The sequence below is a fragment of the Zalophus californianus genome, chromosome 5 (genome assembly GCF_009762305.2).
Source record: "Zalophus californianus isolate mZalCal1 chromosome 5, mZalCal1.pri.v2, whole genome shotgun sequence".
NCBI lineage: Eukaryota > Metazoa > Chordata > Mammalia > Carnivora > Otariidae > Zalophus > Zalophus californianus.
The window spans coordinates 55,047,140-55,069,472 of record NC_045599.1 but is presented as its reverse complement, the minus strand read 5'-3'; the positions used below and the strand labels follow the sequence as shown (position 1 = coordinate 55,069,472).

The 22,333-nt window shown below is 40.9% G+C and overlaps 1 protein-coding gene across 7 annotated transcripts in view; it reads right to left on the bottom strand.

The window, feature by feature from the left end:
- ARHGEF28 (Rho guanine nucleotide exchange factor 28) overlaps positions 1 to 22,333 on the bottom strand; it is a 321,591-nt gene that overhangs the window by 162,283 nt on the left and 136,975 nt on the right. For all 7 annotated transcript variants that reach the window (XM_027606410.1, XM_027606415.2, XM_027606414.2 and 4 more), the window contains exons 3-4: positions 21,309 to 21,456; positions 17,563 to 17,856 (exon numbers count right to left, since the gene is read on the bottom strand). In XM_027606410.1, the coding sequence (XP_027462211.1) occupies positions 17,563 to 17,856; positions 21,309 to 21,456 (442 nt within the window). The remainder of the gene's footprint in view (positions 1 to 17,562; positions 17,857 to 21,308; positions 21,457 to 22,333) is intronic.

The following is a 22,333-nucleotide window of genomic DNA, read 5'->3' as shown; positions in this document are numbered from 1 at the left end:
AAAGAGAGAGCCTAAAAGCAGCAAAGATTGGAAAGGAACACAGACAACATACAGTAACAGTCACCTTACAGGCAATATAATGGCACTAAATTCATACCTTTCAATAGTTACCCTGAATGTAAATGGGCTCAATGCCCCAATCAAAAGACACAGGCTATCAGATTGGATTAAAAAACAAGACCCATCCATATGCTGTCTGCAAGAGACTCACTTTAGACCCAAAGACACCCTCAGATTGAAAGTGAGGGGGTGGAAAACCATTTACCATGCTAATGGACACCAAAAGAAAGCTGGGGTGGCCATCCTTATATCAGACAAATGAGATTTTAAACCAAAGACTGTAATAAGAGATGAGGAAGGACACTATACCCTACTTAAAGGGTCTATCCAACAAGAAGATCTAACAATTGTAAATATCTATGCCCCTAACATGGGAGCAGCCAATTATATAAGGCAATTAATAACAAAAGCAAAGAAACACATTGAAAACAAGACAATAATAGTGGGGGACTTTAACACCCCCCTGACTGAAATGGACAGATCATCTAAGCAAAAGATCAACAAGGAAATAAAGACTTTAAATGACACACTGGACCAAATGGACTTCACAGACATATTCAGAACATTCCATCCCAAAACAACGGAATACACATTCTTCTCTAGTGCCCATGGAACATTCTCCAGAATTGGTCATATCCTAGGTCACAAATCAGGTCTCAACCGGTACCAAAAGACTGGGATCATTCCCTGCATATTTTCAGACCACAATGCTTTGAAACTAGAACTCAATCACAAGAGGAAAGTCGGAAAGAACTCAAATACATGGAGGCTAAAGAGCATCCTACTAAAGAATGAATGGGTCAACCAGGAAATTAAAGAAGAATTAAAAAAATTCATGGAAACCAATGAAAATGAAAACACAACTGTCCAAAATCTTTGGGATACAGCAAAGGCAGTCCTGAGAGGAAAGTATATAGCAATACAAGCCTTTCTCAAGAAACAAGAAAGGTCTCAAATACACAATCTAACCCTACACTAAAGGAGCTGGAGAAAGAACAGCAAATAAAGCCTAAACCCAGCAGGAGAAGAGAAATAATAAAGATCAGAGCAGAAATCAATGAAATAGAAGCCAAAAGAACAGTAGAACAGATCAACGAAACTAGGAGCTGGTTCTTTGAAAGAATTAACAAGATTGATAAACCCCTGGCCAGACTGATCAAAAAGAAAAGAGAAATGACCCAAATCAACAAAATCATGAATGAAAGAGGAGAGATCACAACCAACACCAAAGAAATACAAACAATTCTAAGAACATATTATGAGCAACTCTATGCCAGCAAATCAGATAACCTGGAAGAAATGGGTGCATTCCTAGAGATGTATCAACTACCAAAACTGAACCAGGAAGAAATAGAAAACCTGAACAGACCTATAACCACTAAGGAAATTGAAGCAGTCATCAAAAATCTCCCAAGAAACAAAAGCCCAGGGCCAGATGGCTTCCCAGGGGAATTCTATCAGACATTTAAAGAAGAATTAATACCTATTCTCCTGAAGCTGTTCCAAAAAATAGAAATGGAAGGAAAACTTCCAAATTCATTTTATGAGGCCACCATTACCTTGATCCCAAAACCAGACAAAGATCCCATCAAAAAGGAGAATTACAGACCAATATCCTTGATGAACATGGATGCAAAAATTCTCACCAAAATACTAGCCAATAGGATCCAACAGTACATTAAAAGGATTATTCACCACGACCAAATGGGATTTATCCCTGGGCTGCAAGGCTGGTTCAACATCCGCAAATCAATCAACGTGATACAATACATTAACAAAAGAACAAGAATCATATGATCCTCTCAATAGATGCAGAAAAAGCATTTGACAAAGTACAGCATCCTTTCTTGATCAAAACTCTTCAGAGTATAGGGATAGAGGGTACATACCTCAATATCATAAAAGCCATCTACGAAAAACCTACAGCGAATATCATTCTCAATGGGGAAAAGCTGAGAGCTTTTCCCCTAAGGTCAGGAACGCGGCAGGGATGTCCACTCTCACCACTGCTATTCAACATAGTATTAGAAGTCCTAGCCACAGCAATCAGACAACAAAAAGAAATCAAAGGCATCCAAATCGGCAAAGAGGAAGTCAAACTCTCACTCTTTGCAGATGATATGATACTTTATGTGGAAAACCCAAAAGACTCCACCCCAAAACTGCTAGAACTCATACAGGAATTCAGTCAAGTAGCAGGCTATAAAATCAACGCACAGAAATCAGTGGCATTCCTATACACCAACAACAAGACAGAAGAGAGACAAATCAAGGAGTCGATCCCATTCACAATTGCACCCAAAACCATAAGATACCTAGGAATAAATTTAACCAAAGAGGCAAAGGATCTGTACTCAGAAAACTATAAAATACTCAGGAAAGAAATTAAAGAAGACACAAAGAAATGGAAAAACGTTCCATGCTCATGGATTGGGAGAACCAACACTGTGAAGATGTCAATGCTACCTAGAGCAATCTACACATTCAATGCAATCCCCATCAAAATACCATCCACTTTTTTCAAAGAAATGGAATAAATAATCCTAAAATTTGTATGGAACCAGAAGAGACCCCGAATAGCCAGAGGAATCTTGAAAAAGAAAAGCAAAGCTGGCAGCATCACAATTCCGGACTTCCAGCTCTATTACAAAGCTGTCATCATCAAGACAGTATGGTACTGGCACAAAAACAGACACATAGATCAATGGAACAGAATCGAGAGCCCAGAAATGGACCCTCAACTCTATGGTCAACTTATCTTTGACAAAGCAGGAAAGAATGTCCAGTGGAAAAAAGACAGTCTCTTCAACAAATGGTGTTGGGAAAATTGGACAGCGACATGCAGAAGAATGAAACTGGACCATTTCCTTACACCACACACAAAAATAGACTCCAAATGGTTGAAAGACCTAAACGTGAGACAGGAGTCTATCCAAATCCTAAAGGAGAACACAGGTAGCAACCTCTTCGACCTCAGCCGCAGCAACTTCTCCCTGAAACATCACCAAAGGCACAGGAAGCCAGGGCAAAAATGAACTTTTGGGATTTCATCAAGATAAAAAGCTTTTGCACAGCAAAAGAAACAGTCCACAAAACCAAAAGACAACCGACAGAATGGGAGAAAATATTTGCAAATGACATATCAGATAAAGGGCTAGTATCCAAAATCCATAAAGAACTTATCAAACTCAACACCCAAAGAACAAATAATCCAATCAAGAAATGGGCAGAAGATATGAACAGACATTTTTCCAAAGAAGACATCCAAATGGCCAACAGGCACATGAAAAAGTGCTCAACATCGCTCGGCATCAGGGAAATCCAAATCAAAACCTCAATGAGATACCACCTCACACCCGTCAGAATGGCTAAAATTAACAAGTCAGGGAACGACAGATGTTGGCGGGGATGTGGAGAAAGGGGAACCCTCCTACACTGTTGGTGGGAATGCAAGCTGGTGCAACCCCTCTGGAAAACAGTATGGAGGTTCCTCAAACAGTTGAAATTAGAGCTACGATTCGATCCAGCAATTGCACTACTGGGTATTTACCCCAAAGATACAAATGTAGGGACCCGAAGGGGTACGTGCACCCCAATGTTTATAGCAGCAATGTCCACGATAGCCAAACTGTGGAAAGAGCCAAGATGTCCATTGACAGATGAATGGATAAAGAAGATGTGGTATATATACACAATGGAATAGTATGCAGCCATCAAAAGGAATGAGATCTTGCCATTTGCAATGACGTGGATGGAACTGGAGGGTGTTATGCTGAGTGAAATAAGTCAATCAGAGAAAGACATGTATCATATGACCTCACTGATATGAGGAATTCTTAATCTCAGGAACAAACTGAGGGTTGCTGGAGTGGTCGGGGGTGGGAGGGAGGGGGTGGCTGGGTGATAGACATTGGGGAAGATATGTGCTACGGTGAGCGCTGTGAATTGTGTAAGACTGTTGAATCACAGATCTGAAACAAATAACGCAACATATTTTAAGAAAAAAGAAAAAGAAAAAGATAGCAGGAGAGGAAGAATGAAGGGGAGTAAGTCAGAGGGGGAGACGAACCAGGAGAGATGATGGACTCTGAAAAACAAACTGAGGGTTCTAGAGGGGAGGAGGGTAGGGGGATGGGTTAGCCTCGTGATGGGTATTAAAGAGGGCACATTCTGCATGGAGCACTGGGTGTTATGAAGAAACAATGAATCATGGAACACTACACCAAAACAAATTATGTAATATATGGTGATTAACATAACAATAAAAAATTTAAAAAAAAAAAGAATACATAGGAAAAGCAAGGAAACGGTTACTCTACAAGTCGGCATCATTTCTCTGGGACAAAGAGGAAACCATGAATGGAGGAGACCATAGCTACTTCTGGGGTCCAATGGTGCCTATATGTCTCCCCACCCAACACACACAGGAAGCTGTGTTTAAGGCTCTCCCCAGGACAATTATAAAATTTCCAGGGGTGGGACCAAAGCCTTATTTTTTTCTGAAGATTCCCAAGTGATTCTAATACAACGCCAGGGTTAAGATCTGCTCCTTTCTCTAAGTAAGTGGCTAACAAAATACCTATCTATGCTTCCTTTTTATACCACTGTTTTCCCTATCATCTCTTAAGATCTATTAGCTAAAAATTTCACCAATGAATAACAAAAAAAAGTTTGACTTTTACAAGTTATTTTTAATCTACAATACTTGCTCCCAAACCAAGATATATCCTTAAACACTGTAAGCAAATTATTAAAGATAAATGTGATAGGGACAATAATCTAGAAGCAAATGCTTTTAAATGCAGTTTAATTCAGGAGTACTTCTACTTTGTAGGATTTACTAATGGTTCACAACACCTGAGTGGAGCCATTGAAACGTATTCAACACTGTAAGTTTATGAACAAAATATATTGAACTCACATATATCCAAATCATTAAAATAAGTTGTACCCTCCAAACCACATATATATGGAGGTCTCAATTTTTGCGTCTAAGTCATTCAGTAGACAAACACTAAACGAATCTAGTACTATATGCCAGATCCTATGGATACAAAGATGGACATGGTCCCTTGTCTTTGAATATACCATCCTGCCAGCCCACTTTTGTTTGGAATAAATATCCGACCTGTGAAACCACTGTCTGATGAGTTACATCTCTAGGTGTAGACACAGAGTACAAACAGAAATAACAAACTATTGGACCTACAACCTCCCTCATGTATCACTACTTGAAAATTTACACGTTGATACAATGCCACAGTGATGAGGAAAAAGTAAAGAGAATGAAACAAAATATTGCCAAATATTTTATGAAGCACAGAAGAGAATATTTAGCATGAGCATCACATACAATCTCGTACTTTTTCAGGACTCTCAATGAAATGTATTATGTATCATGTATTATGGCATCTTTCATTTAAGTGGTCTAATCAGGGCTTTGGTGTATAAAGAAAATCACCCTTCCTTCTCCTAAGGTCCTCCATGCTGTTCCTTATGTTTCACAAATAAGTGAAACCATATGATAATTGACTTTCTCTGCTTGACTTATTTTACTTAGCAAAATGAAGCAGGGGAATCAGAGGGGGAGATGAACCGTGAGAGACTATGGACTCCGGGAAACAAACTGAGGGTTTGGGGGGGGGGTGGGGGGATGGGTTACCCGGTGATGGGTATTAAGGAGGGCATGTACTGCATGGAGCACTGGGTGTTATACACAAACAGTGAATCATGGAACACTACATCAAAAACTAATGACGTACTGTATGGTAACTAACATAATAAAAATAAATAAATAAATAAAGTAAAAAAATCACCCCTCCACCCAGAAGATCAGAGGTTGTTCAGTCCAGAACAGGAACTGCAAATATAAACAGGTTCATAAGAAAGATACTGAAACAGAACACCCAAAGGAACACAATACCAACATAGCAGGCATGGCTTTAAAGGGAGTAGAGAAGTGTAACAAGCCTAAGGGTGGGTTTTAGCTTCCTGAAATGTCTTTTCTGCATCAGACATATTTGAGACACTCAGATTACAACCCCTGACTGCAAATCTGGGAAAACACCAATCACTCAGTTTCATTCCATAAAATTCACATTGCGATATAAAATGCTGGAATGCACTTTATGGAGTTTGCATCTCTTTTAGGTTGGTTATACTTTATTTTACCTTGTGGAACTAGTACTAAATCACTTAAAACATTAAAAAGTCCTTATCATAACTCAAAGATGGCAATCCAGTTTCTGGCCTTCACTACTTGGGGACATGTCCAGACTGAACTATACAGTGTGGCCATCAATAGAATATATTAAGACTCCGGTCACAATACTGTATAGTACAAAGGCAGACAGACAAGAGTTGAAAGATCTGGATTTGAACACTTACAGAAATGTAGCTGTGGAAAGACCACTTAATTCTCAAATTTTAAGGTGCTTGATCTGGAGAAGCAGAGTATTATCTTCCCAGCCTACTACCCAGGAGTGTCAGGGGGACATAATGAAAATACCATATGAGACAAGGTTGTCAAGAACATGAAAGCCAGTATTGGGGGGACTTCTCAGTGGTATACATCTGTCTGATGTTTTCCATACAAAAAGTACAACTGTCACTAAATAGAGACATGATATACTCCAAAATGGGTTTCCTCTGGTTGTAATTTAAAAGCATAATTGAAGGCAACCAGATATCTGCTCAGGAGGCACTATAATTGCATCTGTGTAAGATACCAGATGTGCCATTGCGACAAATGTGCTACAGCCCCACGCTGTGGGCAACCGGCAGTCATTAGGTGCCATGAGCAACAGTTAGGTCATACTTACTTCCCAGTCTGTGCACTGGATTTTTTTAAATCATTTGTTAATATTTCTTCAAGCTCTGGTTTGTGTTCACCATTTATTCATTCATTAGATACTTGCTGACAGCCTACGATGCACTGAGCATTCTTTCCCCTCGCACCATAGCATAGCCTATGGAATTGCCAGGCATTCTCCCAACTGAACCTTCAGGAACCCTGTTCTGTTTGGGAGACAAATGAAAATACACTGCAGTCTAATTTTTTTAAGATTTTATTCATTTATTCGACAGAGAGAGCGCACAAGTAGGGGAAGCGGCAGGCAGAGGGAGAAGCAGGCTTCCCACTGTGCAAGGAGCCCTATGTGGGGCTCGATCCCAGGACCCTGGGATCATGACTTGAGCCGAAGGCAGACACTTAACTGACTGAGCCACCCAGGCGCCCCACAGTCTAATCTTATTGAGAGGCAGAAAAGTATAGACTCCACATATCTTGGCAATGGCCTTTTGAAATCTGCACTGAGAGCCTGAACTGAACCCCCACCAGGAAAACGACTTCCCATCTACAGCTGGGCAGGATCCATTCACTGCCCTTACACTGGAAGCCAGAGCCCCAAGTCCAAAGAGCTAGACTGAAAAATATTCAACTCCGTGGTTATGAGTTACAGCTTCAGCGGGAAGTCTCATCCCATCCTTGAGCAAGAGGGGCCTACCTGGCAAGGGGTATTCTGATGAGCACAGAAGAGGAAGGGAGAGGGGATAAAGCAAACAGGAAATAGGCGTTGAAGGTGCTCCCTACCTGGGATGAGGTTGGGGGGGGGAGGTTAAAAGAAGTTCACTAGAAGTCCAGATGGGCAGCTGTCACATATGAATGAATATAAAGAAATGAACCATCACAACGTTTTTATTTAATTCTTATTAGGTGCCAACAACCGTAAGGACTTTATATTCCTTGTTCCCATCTAACATTTATGAAGCAACTTAAATATATTATCTTATTTGATCCTGACAACCATTGCACGAGGTAAGGCCTGTGATTATCCCCATTTCATAGGGGCAAAAACTGAGCTTTGACACCATCATGCAATTGCCCAAGCTCACTCAGGTACCACATGGAGCATCAGGGATCTGAACCCAGACTTTTCCACCTCCAAAACTCAAATTCTTACAGGCAAAGAAATAATTATGTCAAAGATGGCAAAAACAAGAAGGGCAGTAAAGACAGAACTTGAATAAGTCAACAAAATGAGAGTGAGGAAAGCAAACAAAGAACTAAGCCACACCAATCCTAAGGGCCCAGGCTCACTGGACTCTGCACATGTCAGCTTGATAGGTCACCACACACACACACACACACACACACACACACACACACACACACAGAGAGAGACACACACCACTGTCTCATGGCAAACCTGCAAAATAAAAGCTGCAACAACTACAAATGTAGTGCAGAGAAAGCAGCTATGTGAGAATCATTATGAACTAGAACCTAGGGCAGGAATACAAAAGACTGGGGGTTGGGGGTGTTCTACCTATGTCAGGCTCATACTCACATAAAGGCCCAGGTTTTAAAGAGTCAAGACAAGGCCTTTCACAGTTCACTTGGACTCTGTAGAGCAGAGCACTGCCAAAGGATCCCGGCTGGTCATTTCCCCAAGAACATCTTGTCACTTCTATCTGCCTCACTGCCCATCTCCTTCCCAAGACTCTCCTACCTGTCTCTTCAACCATCAGCCTTTTAACCGGCAAGCACGGGTAATTTTAAAGCCAATTATTTATTTTTTAGATAAAGTAATACAAGGACAGCCACCAGCATTCAAATACTCTTACATCTAAGAAAAAAGCAAAAAATCTTAATTTTTTGCCTTATTAACAGACTCCTTGGATACTGTCATTTTAAATTCAATTTTAGTCCCCTGAGTGCAATCAAAAACTGTCATATGCATCCGGCAGCGTTTAAAGGGTTTCCAGAGGAAAGGACAGGGGTGGGACATGGTTACCCAGAGGTAAATTCCAAAACCTTCCACTGTCCTGAATCCTTTGGGAAGCACATTAGGGTAGGGTGTTTGAAAAAAATATGAGCTTCCACTTACTTTGTTTTTCCTTGAAAATTATGAGGGAGGGAGAAAGTAACCTGAATACAACCCTCTGCTCTATCTCTGATGTGAGAATAAATATTTAATTCTCAATTCCAGTCTAAGGGCCATTGGTGCCAGATAAAAGCAGGAAGTTTATTTTTTTAGGGAAAACTTTAAGCTGCCTTCTCATCTTTACAATGTAATACATTAAAAAAGGGGAATATGGTTAATGAGTTTAACTGAAAGATAAATTCAGATTATTTGATAAGGGGTTCCATTTCCTTGAGAGTTCAATTTCATATTAAATTCTTTACTGCCAGAAAACCCACTCCTTAAAAATGAATGGCTAAAAATGGGATGGAAGACAGAGAAAACATTTTTAAATTAAAGATTTAAAACTTCACAAATGATGCATATTTGAGTACATGCTTAAGTAATGTATAACAATGTTACCAATTTAACATGGAACCTATTCTAAAAACATTCTCTCCCCCACTAACATTCATGCACTGGGTTACCTTAGCAACTGAAGGAATAGAATTCCAGCTTAAAATGTCAGAAAAGGAAGCGTGGAGAGGTTTGTTCCATGAGATACTATCAGAAATAACAGAAGGCTAGAAAGTAATAGAGAGTGTGTATATAACTGATTGAAAAATGTCAAGATTTCCAAGAAAAACATTTAAAACCTCAGAGTTAGTTGATACCTGTCATGCACTAATTTCAAAACTCCTCAATCTTTTTAAAACAGAAAACCTGTATTTTGTAATAAATCTGTCCTTTGTGGGTGTCCTGGTAGGACACCAGCTGATGTTATTTCAAACTTGCCATCCAGTACAAAGCTTTGGGTCAGAAGAACAAAGCTGACATTTCACAGTCTGGGGACAGCAAGTCATTCTTATAGTTCAATATGCCATCCCCTGGCTAATAAGACCTAGAACATAAGTTGAGGCCAACCAACAAGTCATGCTCCTGAGCCTTGCTCTATTTTTTTCTATTTATACAGCCAGCAAATTGTACTCAAAGATAAAAACAGCAGCCAAGGGGCGCCTGGGTGGCTCAGTTGGTTGAATGACTGCCTTCAGCTTGGGTCATGGTCCTGGGGTTCTGGGATTGAGTCCCACATCGGGCTCCCCCTGCTCTGGGGAGAGCCCGCTTCTCCCTCTGCCTCTGCCTGCCACTCCCCTTGCTTGTGCTCTCCGTCAAATAAATAAAATCTTAAAAAAAAAAAAAAGCAGCCAAGCTCTATTTCAAGTGTTAAACAAATCTTGCTTCTTACTGGTTACAGTTCTCTTTCCTCTATTCAAAAAGAGCTCAACAGATATTTTCCTTTGTCAGATATTGCTGGCCCACACATTTCCTTCTGCTGTTGCCTAGAAAGAAAGTGAGGATTCTGGGTGTGTGGCCTGAAGCACGATGTAGATGTCACAGAAAACTGGCAGTTCCCACTTAGTCTTTAGTTATGAACTGTTATTTCTCACTTAATGGTTTCTCCTAGGATAAAAAAGCAATATAACTGCTCTTTAAATACCTTAAGGTAACACTAAACAATTAAGACACATTTTTTAAAGATTTTATTTATTTGAAAGAGAGAGAGAGCACAAGCAAGGGGAGCAGCAGAGGGAGAGGGAGAAGCAGACTCCCCGCTGAGCAGGGAGCCCGACACGGGACTCGATCCAAGAACCTCAGGATCATGACCTGAACCAAAGGCAGATGTCAGTCGGTTGACTGAGCCACCCAGGTGCCTCCAATTAAGATACATTTTAACAGTCGCCACTTTTATAAAATTTCTGAAGTTCTTTTGTCCTTCTGCATTTTTTTTCCTTTTCCCCCCATTAGTTGTAAAGTGTAGAAAAGCAAAGATTCTCCTTCAAAGGGAACTAATTTACAAAGACCCTATTAATAAAATAGAGCATCATGCTAACCACCCTTCTTAGTAACAGCATGACCTATCCATTAAATTCATGGTCCCTGACAAGGTTTCTACTTTTCCTCTAAGTCAATATTAATTACAATGAAACTTGTTTTTGCACATACCAATACTACTTAGACTTGCTCTGACAACATGTGGTCTGCAACTAATACATTTCTTTAATTTCTCGATTCTCAAATATTCTCATCTTTGAAATCAGTAATTATATTAATTAAGGCACTTTCAGTGGGTCCTACCAGTTCCACCCATTACTTTTTTGGGGACAGCTCCCTAAATACAGCAGCTGTGTTTAGGTCCAAGACAGTCCTGCAGAAAAGTTTCACAAGCTCAGTTGGCTTACCCTAAAAATTTCTTCCATTCACAGAATCAACTATAAAGGCAAGAGTCAAGTTTAACTCTTTTCGCTTGATAAAGCAATCTGCCAACTAAAATTTTCTTTCTTTAAAAATTATATCATGTATGCCCTGCAGATTCAATTCATGATATCACTTTTCTTAAAAGTTCTTGCCATGAAAAGGAAATGGTACTTAGGTAACAGAATGGAGTTGTTACCTAATGCTATAGCAGTAAACATTTTACAGTATATAAATGTATCAAATCAACACATTGTATACCTTAAACTTACACAACGTTGTATGCCAACTATGTCTCAAAAAGCTGGCAAAGAAGATTGTGTTATGTTTTCATAATTGTTAATAACAGAGTTCCATCTTTTCCATAACTAAAAATTTGTGCCTATAATGAGACCTCTGAATGTATGAACTATCTTATGTAGAAAACTGTAGAAAACTCCAAAGTCACTGTTCATAATAATTTACTTTGGCAAAAAAGGACTTAAATCTGTAAATTATTGCTACATATTGGTTTGTAAATGTAAATATATGCTGAGAGAGGTAGTCTTTTTGAGTTTTTTTTTTTCCTTAATGTAAGTGGGCTCATTTTTCTTCTATCAGAAAGCTTAACCAGGACAACCTCTACTTATTCTATAGGTTGGGATAAGAGCTATTATGTTTCTAAAGGCAATGCTCTCATCCTCTGAGATGGTATTTGTAGTCCCTATGGGCTCTTTACTCAAATGGTAGTCTTCTCGTGGAGATGGGAAGCTTAGTGCTTGCCAGCCATGTTGGGAACACAAGCGAAGTAATTGGGTTGAGCAGGAAGGGAACACTAACTCACAAGTTATGAAACAAAGGAAAGCACCAAGGAAATGAAACAAAATACCTTATCCCAGTTAGTCTAATTGTCAAAATTATGCCAATCTCTGAGAACGAGAGCTCTGTCCAAAAAAAAAACCAAGCAAAGTACCCAAAACAAAAAAAGATAAATTGTGACATTTTATTGGATATATTATTCTACTCCAAGTTTTACTGCAAATATAGGGTCCTGATATCCCTCAAACGTTTTTTATCATGAAAACTATTTCAAAGAACTGGGCTTAATTTTATGAAACAGAAATCCAATTTTATTTATGGCACAAAATTAAATAAAACCAGTGATATTTCCTCCCCTAGAACATATAATAAAGTTGCATTTTGAATAATGATGGGTAAGAAGCAGGGCCAAGAAAAATCTCTGCTTTTCTTGATGAGACACAACACTCTGCTCAGCCTGCCCCTTCTCCAGGATCTCAGGCCTTCCTGATAACATTCAGTGATTGAAGAGGAAAAAAGTGAGGAATTATAAAATGCAAAAGGCAAGGAAACGCAGTCAGGCTTCCCAGTAAGGCTTCCACCAGACTCTTCCAAGACAGAGTCATTACAGATATCAATTAATCCTCATTCAGCACATCCATTTATCCCACAAAAAAAGCATAAATAAATAAACACAAAGAATTTTAAGCGCAAATGGTGAAGCTTTAAATCATTTCTGGATAAGTATTAGGAGAAATAATTAGTAGGAAAGAAACTATTTTCCACTTAGGATGCCACTATCACTTAACACACAATAAACTCCAGCAGGGCATAATGCCACCGTTTCTTAGTCTGTGATTATTTTGCTACCTCGAAGACAAGGAGCACTAATAAAATCGGTTAATTAGGAGAGGATGCATTGAGCATGTACAAGATTCTCAAGTGCTCAGATGAAAACTCCACTAAATTGAAAAAGAGGGACCAGGTTGTTGACACAGAAGACTCCTGAACTCTCCTCCTCCCATGGAAGTGCCAAATGTACAGCAACACCCACAGCAATTCTGAGAGAAATCCAGGAACTAAGTGAATGACTTCTCTCATACACAGGGTAAATGTGGAAGCACCACATCAGAATGGGTACAAAAGGCTGAGACACACTCACCATAAACTCTGTCCCTGGCACAGCTCAATACAATCAGAAGGGAACCCCAACTCCCAGCTCCTCCCTGAGGAATGAAAGGTTTGGATCACATCTAGCACCCCAACTTTGAAAGTCTCCACTGAGCTGAGAAAGCCAGTGGAGTCTGCATCCAAGAGTCCCACAGGACTACAGCAAAGAAGTAGTTCTTAACAGGCAGACAAGCACTCACCATAACCATTCCCTCAGGGTTCAACACAGAGGAAGCAGGTGGAAAGACACATCTCCCAGTCCTTCCCTGGAAGGAATTTGACTGCATACTTTATAAACTGCTGCTTAAGGGTCCACTTTCTCATTGGCATGCATCTAGGAGCTGACTGTGATCCTCCCTGGACCCCAAGGGAGCCAGTGGGCAATCCCCCACCCCTTCTTGGTTTGGTTCATTACAACAATAGACCCAGGCCACCAGCATCTCTCTGGAAGCAGCTTGTACACACATCTGGCACCCCAGGTTTTACAGCTGTCACCTAAGGGACAGCACCCTGAATGCCTAGCTCTGATAGCCAATGTGGCTTGCCTTCATTGAGTCCCACAGGAGTGTACTGGATAAAGAAGTAATTGCTAATGGATGCACACAGAAGCCCTGGCTACAACTATCCCCCTGGGGTTCAGCACATACTGTCCCAGCTTATGCTTGAGCATAGGGTTTCTAATCAACCTGCATCTAGGTGATAACTGAGATCTTCCCCTAGAGGACACTGATGGGTCTTGGCACACCCTCAACTACTGGGTACCACTAAGAACAAACACAGCAACTTGGGCAATCACTAAAGTTTGAGAAGCAACCAGGAACTTGGGCTAGGCTGACCAACAATGGTCATCTACAGGAGACCAGTCTGTCAAGACAGAGAGAAGTGTCTGTTTCATCTAATGTACAGAAACCAACCCAGAGAGTCAAAGAAAATGAAAACAAACAGAAGAATAGGTTCCAAAAAAAAGAACAAGATAAATTTCCAAAAATCAGTCTTAATGGAGGTAAGTGATTTATCCAATACAGACTTCAGAATCACAGTCATAAAGATCCTCTCCGAGGCTGGGAAAGCAGTGTGCGAACAAAGTGATAATTTTAACAAAAAAAGGTAGAAAATATAAACAGCTACCAACCAGAAATCATAGAGCTCAAGAATATAATACATGAAATGAAATTTCAAAAAAAAAAAAAAAAATGATTCAATAGCAGACTAGATCAAATGGAAGAAAGGATCAGCAAACTTGAAGATAAGGTAGTGGAATTCATCCACACAGAGGAGCCAAAAGAAAAAAAGGTGTTAACTCCATCCTTGAACAGTGATGTTGTAGAGAAGTTCCACTATAAGTGTAGGCTTCAGGCAATGTTACCTCCGGCACTCTAAACTGTTCTAAGAGAAAGTCTAGAAAAGCTCCTAGAAATTTTCAATAAATTGTTTACAATACCAAGATTTTATCCTTTGTCTGTAGCCTCATTTGTCCAGACCAAGTACAATTTGCATTCTACATATGTACATACAATATACTCTATATATGGAAATCCATTCACATAATGCACATGAAAGTCAACTTTTACTGAGAACTTAGTATATTCAGAGACTGTTATAGAAGATTCACTATATTTTATCTAATTTAATCATTACAACAAGCTGATGAGATGGGTACTATAATGCTTCATTTCAGAAGTTAAAACTCTATGACATAAGAAGTGAAGTAACTTGCCCAGGATGCCTCATAGCAACAGGGTCAGGATTTGAACCCAGCTCTAAAACATAGATTTTCAATGACTGTGACACTAGAATTGTTCTCCCATAAAATATATCTCACGCAAAGTAAAGAACCTCTTGGTGACATACATTTGCCTACTTTAAGGATATGGATAAACAAGGGTCATGACCAAAGGACGCTTAGAAAACACAAATACATTTCCAAATAGCAATAAAAATGGCAGTTAGGTGGCCCTTGCCAACTTGGCAGTTAGCCTAGTGTTCACCCAACTTACCTGATTATGTATATCTATCAGCATTGACTGTGCGGACATATAGCCCCAACACAGAAAATAGTATGCATGTATTATTGTCAGTCGCTCAGTTGGTTAAGCAGCTGCCTTTGGCTCAGGTAATGATCCTGGAGTCCCAGGATCAAGTCCCGCATAGGGCTCCCCGATCAGTGGGAAGCCTGCTTCTCCCTCTGACCCTCCCCCCTCTTGTGCTCTCTCTCAAACAAAAGAATTAAGATTTCTTAATTCATTCCTAAATTTTAGGATGAAACTATAGCACATGGGTAACATGAATCCCATTTAGAAGGCTCTTAGTTTAAGTTATTCATGTGCAATAACTAAGTCCCATAACCTTCAACAATTTGTCATCTGCAGAGGCACACATTAGCTCACTGCAGACTCTAAGCTGCTATGCCGAGGGAGGTGCTGGGCTAGGGAAGGAGCCCTGCTTCTGACCTGCAACTGCTGCTCCTGGAGGCTTGGGGGCACTTTATTTGTGGCCTTGAGTGCAGTGACTGGTGAAAAAGTATGAAAACTTTATGCCTCTGTCAAAATGAATCTGCCTTCCGAAAAGTAAAACACCCTCCAATATTAGAGGGTTTTTTTTTTTAACTAGGAGGTTTAAGAAAATGAAGTTCCTTAATCAGAAAACACATATATACACAAATCAATATATACGTCAGTACATAAACGTATATCAACATATATGTATATATACATGTATGTGTGGACATACAGGAACATACGCATGTATATGTGTGTATATACGTGTGTGCATACACACGTATATACATTCATATATACATGATAAAGTTCCTTAGCCAGAAAACACGTACATTTTTCATATACATATGAATTATAATAGTGCTATCTAGGATGTGTGACTTCTTTTTGAAGGTCCTAAAATACAACTTCCATTCTTACCACAAATACTTCTTGAATACTTGATATGTTCCAAGCCATTTGGTAGGTCTTGGAGATAATGGTGAGCAGAACAGATATCACCTAGTCCCCATGGTACCCACCCTTCACACATATCAATCAGCTACCATACAGCTCAGTATAGTACACAGGAGTCAGACACAGCTCAACAATGAACTAGGACTGTGACCTGTTTCATCCACGTTCTTCAGGAATAAGAAATATCTTTAATTTCCCAAGAGAGTTTTAATTTAACCCTGACTGAAAGAAACAAATAGAGATCCTCTCTGTTTGTGGCATATGGCCTTAAGATTCTGTTTACAAAAAGCATACACCTTTACCTCGATTAGTGCATTTAATCTTATCCACCAACAAATTTAAACCAGTCTGTAATTAGAATTTATCAGGGGGTGTCTGGGTGGGTCAGTTGGTTAATTGTCTGACTTCCACTCAGGTCATGATCCCAGAGTCCTGGGATCAAGCCCCGCGTCGGGCTCCCTGCTCAGCGGGAAGTCTGCTTCTCCCTCTCCCTCTGCCCCTCCTCCTGCTTGTGCTCTCACTCTTGCTCTCTCTCTCAAATAAATAAATAAAATCTTAAAAAAAGAATGTATCAGGAAGTAGAAACTCTTAAAAATAGCATCATCTCATCACTAGAGTCATACAATAATAGAGAAAGATAGCAAAAGTATATGTGTTCAATAAAACACAAAACAACACCAATTTCTAATAAAGTTGTGTGATTTGTTGCATGGGGCACTGGGTGTTATATGCAAACAATGAATCATGGAACACTACATCAAAAACTAATGATGTACTGTATGGTGACTAACATAATAAAAAAAAATTTGTGATTTGTAATCACCAAAAGAAGTATGCATTGAACAGTTTAGCCTCAAGCCTTGCATGGGCTTACATAAAACATCCACCTTTGTTCACACACAGATCCCACAAGATTGGTGTTGAGTCTATTCAGTCTTCTAATAAACAGGAGCCACCTGGAGGTTTCTCCAAAAGTTAGTACAAATGTTCGAATGCTCTCTGTGACACTGGCATTTTAAAGACATCAACACATTGGTTTTATTCCCTGCATGTCGCATTTGTTCGAAGTGTTCCCACAGAGCTGGCTGCCTGTTCTTCCTGATGGCTGCCTGATGGTTCCACCTACTTGGAGAAATGGCACAGCAAGAAGAGGTACCAATGCAAGGAGTGCCACAGTCCAAAGCAGCTAGCTCAAGAGCTTGCCACCAAGAAACAGTCCTTCCCTCCTTGAGGCAAAGCTCTTCACCACCAGGAATAGAGCCAAATAGCATCACCCAGCCCAGGGATGAGTGACTCAGGATCTCTGGGAAGCCAGTCACGTCAGAATAAGGCTCAGGACAAAAATGGGCAGGAAAATCAACCCATGGAGAGAGACAACAAATTGTAAGGCACATTCTCGACTTCACATCAAGAAAAGACATCTGAATATCCGGGTGAAGACCCACCTTCAAGTGAAGAATTTCCCAAGACAGTCCACTCAAGAGGCAACTCCAGATGGGTCAGAGCCAGCACGAGCTCCTCGTCCAATGCAGGCAGGGCTCCCACCGTTAGGGCAAATGGAGTCAGCAAGGTCTGATGACTATCACTGGTGAGGCGATCAGCTTGAGTGACCAGCAAACGAGCCAGCCGGCAAGCCATGTTGTCCACGTAGGTCACTGAGCCGGAGCCCATGGTCACCGGGGAGTAACCTTCTGAGCAGAGGCACACAGATACCATCACCGTCTCCTGAAGCCCATGGCCTGGACAACAAGACAATAAACAGTTCACCTATAGTCTACAGGAGATGCTCACCCAGTGTCCAAGTCAGGGGTCACCAGTCTCACTGCACTGAGAACGGAGACCACATGCTTCCAGAGAGCAAAGCAAAAGAGAAATGCAGCCGGTTATCTTAAAATGCTGCCATGTTTGTGGGGCCAAATTAAAGCTGATTCCATCTTCTTTCAATGACTCCTGATTTTAAAAGTAACTTTTGGGAGCTCTGAACACTTCAATGTCTATTCTCTTATCATCATCAAACACCGTTATTTGGTGGTGTTTGTACTTCTACCCCAACCCCTGAATTCAAGTTCATCCTCTTAAAGGCCTTTGCCCCTTCCTCCTCGGCCACTTCCTCCTGCATCCTATATTTGTATGTATTTTTTTTAGATGACAGTCTCATAAAGTAGCTCCAAAGACTTCCTTTGAATGTGAGTTAGGGTGGGTGAAGAGAACTCAACAGAAATATTTAACATACGTTGTTCATTGCCCCCACTCCCGCCACTTCTGAGAATGACTTCTGTGTCTTGGAGGTGTTAATATTATCTAATCCTACTACCTGTCCTTCCTACTTATACTCTTCTTTCACTTGGCCAGGGTGGGTGAACTACTACCCAGGTACAATTTTATGATGTACTTGGCAGAATACCCAGGAATTAGTACCACCAAAGTACTGTGATTATTGTAATCACAGCCAGACAGAAGAAGTGTTAACATTCAGCCACCACTCAGTCGGCTGAGTGTCTGCCTTTGGCTCAGGTCATGATCCCAGGGTCCTGAGATAGAGTCCCGCATCGGGCTCCCTGTGGGGAGCCTGCTTCTCCCTCTGCCTCCCTCTCTCTTTCTCTGTCTCTCATGAATGGATAAATAAAATCTTAAAAAAAAAAAAAAAAAAAACATTCAGCCACCACTGGCTCCCAAGCAAATGGCTAATAGGAGCCTTCATAGGAACGAGAGCATCCCAGCTCACTAAGTGATAACTACTGTCATGCTCACATCACCTCTTCAAAAATGACCCAATAGTGCAGGCACATAATGCAGTCCTCCATCCCCAGGCTATACACTTCCAGGACAGACTACAGAAATCTGCTCTACACACTTCTGAAAGGTTACCCTGGCAAAGCTGTAACAGGAGACATTTAAGGTTCAGAAACAGGGACTGTCACCTGTCTGTACAGAATCTGTTAAAAACAAAGGTGAGGGGGTGCCTGGGTGGCTTAGTCAGTTAAATGCCTGCCTTCAGTTCAGGTCATGATTCCGGAGTCCCAGGATCGAGCCCCACATCAGGGTTCCTGCTCAGTGGGGAGTCTGCTTCTCCCTCTCCCACTCGCCCTGCTTGTGCTCTCTCTCTCAAATAAATAAAATCTTAAAAAAAAAAAAAAAAGGTGAGAACCCTCACTTCAAAGTAGGCCACAATATCATCAAACAGATCTTCTTTAACACACAAGGAGTGGGAAAGAGGCTCACCCTTACATCCAAGTAAAGAAAATGAGAAAATTTTAAAATGAGGATTGGCACTTCAGTTACTATTTTCATTCCTCCTCCATAAGAGGCTTTGTAAAAGAAAACCAAGCAAAGAAGGAGAAGCAAAAGGCAGTAAAGACATAAACGGAAATGCCGAAGCCAAAAGGCAGAGGCAAAAGAGAACCGAAGTGACTCTGTGCTATTAATGAGGTTTGACTATTTTTTTCTTATAAGGATGGCAGTTATTAGGTCAGAAAGAAAAGTGCTTAAAATTGTTCAGTTTCTAAATGTTACTGCCTGGGTCTGGTTTTCCACTATCGCTCTCAAATAGTTGTTTAAAGTTGTTCAATTTAGAATTTCAACATAGATGTAATTCAGAAAAATGCTCTTTTTTATTTCCAAATTACTTGGAATGCCTTGGTTTTCATTGCATATTATACTCATTACTCTTTATGGACTGCATTATATTCTGTAAATTCATGTATGACCATGCATTGGATGTATGCCTGGATTACCAATAAAAATACACATACATCTATAGGCATAGCCAAAGAATGGTTGGTTAATATTTATTACTTGGCTACTTGTGTATTCAGAAAGAAAGGCTGGGGCGCCTGCGTGGCTCAGTTGGTTAAGCGTCTGCCTTCGGCTCAGGTCATGATCCCAGGATCCTGGGATCGAGTCCCGTGTAGGACTCCCTGCTCAGCAGAGAGCCTGCTTCTCCCTCTCCCTCTGTCTGCCACTCTCCCTGCTTGTGCACACACGCTCTCTCTCTCTCTGTCAAATAAATAAATAAAATCTTAAAAAAAAAAAAGGAAAGGTTAACAATAATCATGCCCAACTAAATCTGTTAACCTTTATAGAAAGCATTACATCAATTACAGCAGCATGTTAAAAAAAATGTGCAGTCTCGGAAATGGGACAACAGATTGATCTGATGAGCAAGTCCAGGGTTGAAAAGCCTTTGTACTTCTCTGCAATTCTCACTATGTCTGTGTTGTTTGCATGCTTACTGTCTACCTTCTCTCTACATGGAACAGATATACTGCAGAAGCACTTAGAAATATCTTTCCTCTAAAAATGAGGCCAATCCTACCCTTAAAAATACTGAAGGTTCCCTACATGATGCAATATAGAGGGTCTCAAAGTCCCACGATTAAGGAAAACTAATCCATCCAGAAACCAGAACAACAAAACCCTCCCCTCCTGCAAGTAATAACATCTTCATTACGCCTTTGGGCTACAGCTTCATATCTCAGATACATAATCCACAGCCCAATGAAACTACGCAACTGTATCTGAGAACTATTAGCTCTTAAAGAAACATTAACATGAAATATTAATGAGTCATGTGTCACCATGGTAATTGAAGAAGACATGTAGGAGAATGACAAGTTTCTGAACATGAACATTTTGGTGGTGGGAAGAGAAAGTTCTGGGGCCTGAGATCTAGTAAGAAAGAGTCTGGATACACAGAGCACCAAGGAAGGAACCCCAGCCACCAAAAGGAGCAAGCAGGAGAGCGGTGAACAATGGGGCTGCCAGACTGCAGGGGAAGGATGGAGGGAGAACGAAAACCTGTTGCCAGTGTCTCAGTTCTGCCTGAGCCATCCCTGGCCGTAGGCCCTGGAACAACAGGAGGTGATACTAAGACAGAGTGACCCCTTTACTGGACTACACGCAAAGCATAGCCAACTTTGAAAGTTGGGTGCAATCAACAGGATGGGCCTGCCCAGTCTAAGGCAAGGCTGACACCACTGGGAGAACCTCAAAAGCAAGATAACCCAGTGTGAGTGTTCTCGTGGGCTCTGTCCCTTCCCCGCTCCCCACCCCCTCTCCACCTCTCTCTCCACCCATCCCACTTTGGAGCACTGTTTATTTTCTCCTCCTGGTCCTCTTCCCAGCCCAAGTCCCTGGAGGAAAGATGCTTCCAGACAGATTTGCCAGTTGCAGAGTAAAGACTACACCTCACCTGGAATGCTGGATTGGAGAACATTATCCTCAGCGCGTTCGGCAATCATGATGTGTCTCTGATGAGATCCATTGTAAATAAAGTAAAATTCGGCATCTTTAGGAAGATAAACATTTTTGCCAAACTTTGCATAGATGGTCATCTGCCCCTAAAAAGAGTAAGTTAAGGCATCATCACACTTTATTGTTCTGACTCTAAAAAACCACAGTAAAAAGGGCTGGGGTCCAAAGTTGTTTGTCATGTTGATTTCATGTGGTTGACACTCAAAAATCACAAATCCTCCTTTCCAATAGCAAACACTTGGGACGAAAGAGAGATGCTTTCTGACATTTGAAAGTATGGGTGTCAGAGCTGGTTTGTTCTGTTTTTAAAGCTGAATAAGTCCAGAGGATAGGGAAGAAATTTTTTAGGTTTACTAGCTGTATAAATGTGATTGAACTTTGTTATCTTTTATTTCATTTGAATTCCTACCCGATGAACATCACTGATTCCCTATTAATTTTTTTCTGTACCTGACATACCACCATACTACAAAGGTTCAAAACAATTACCTTTAGTAATATTGCCTTACCCTGTCCTGGATCCCAGTAGGTTGTAAGGACTTTAAATATTCACAAACTATGCCAAATACACAGCACCATATGCTCCCACACTCGTTGTGCCATTTCCAGTTGCTATTTGTCTTCTCTGAGGGAATTCCAAGTCCTCTTTTTCATCCGGCCTGGCCTCCCACTTTCTCTTGAGAGCTTCTAGTTGGCACAAACCCTGCCAAGTGCCCTGGTTCCAAGGACAGGAGCCGCCCCTGGGTCACAGGGGAAGGTGAGGTATGTCAAGGAAGCAGGTAGCAGGTGAGGGCTCTCCAGTACATTCTCATCCGGAGGCTGTGTGGAAGGGCTAGATCTACCTTTCTACAACCAAGGGAGAAGCACCGGTAGACAGGCCTTCCAGACCCTCTTGGGACACTGGAAGACTCAAAGGCTTCAGACACTTCCTCCACTCAAAAACAAAAAAGCAACACAAGGCGA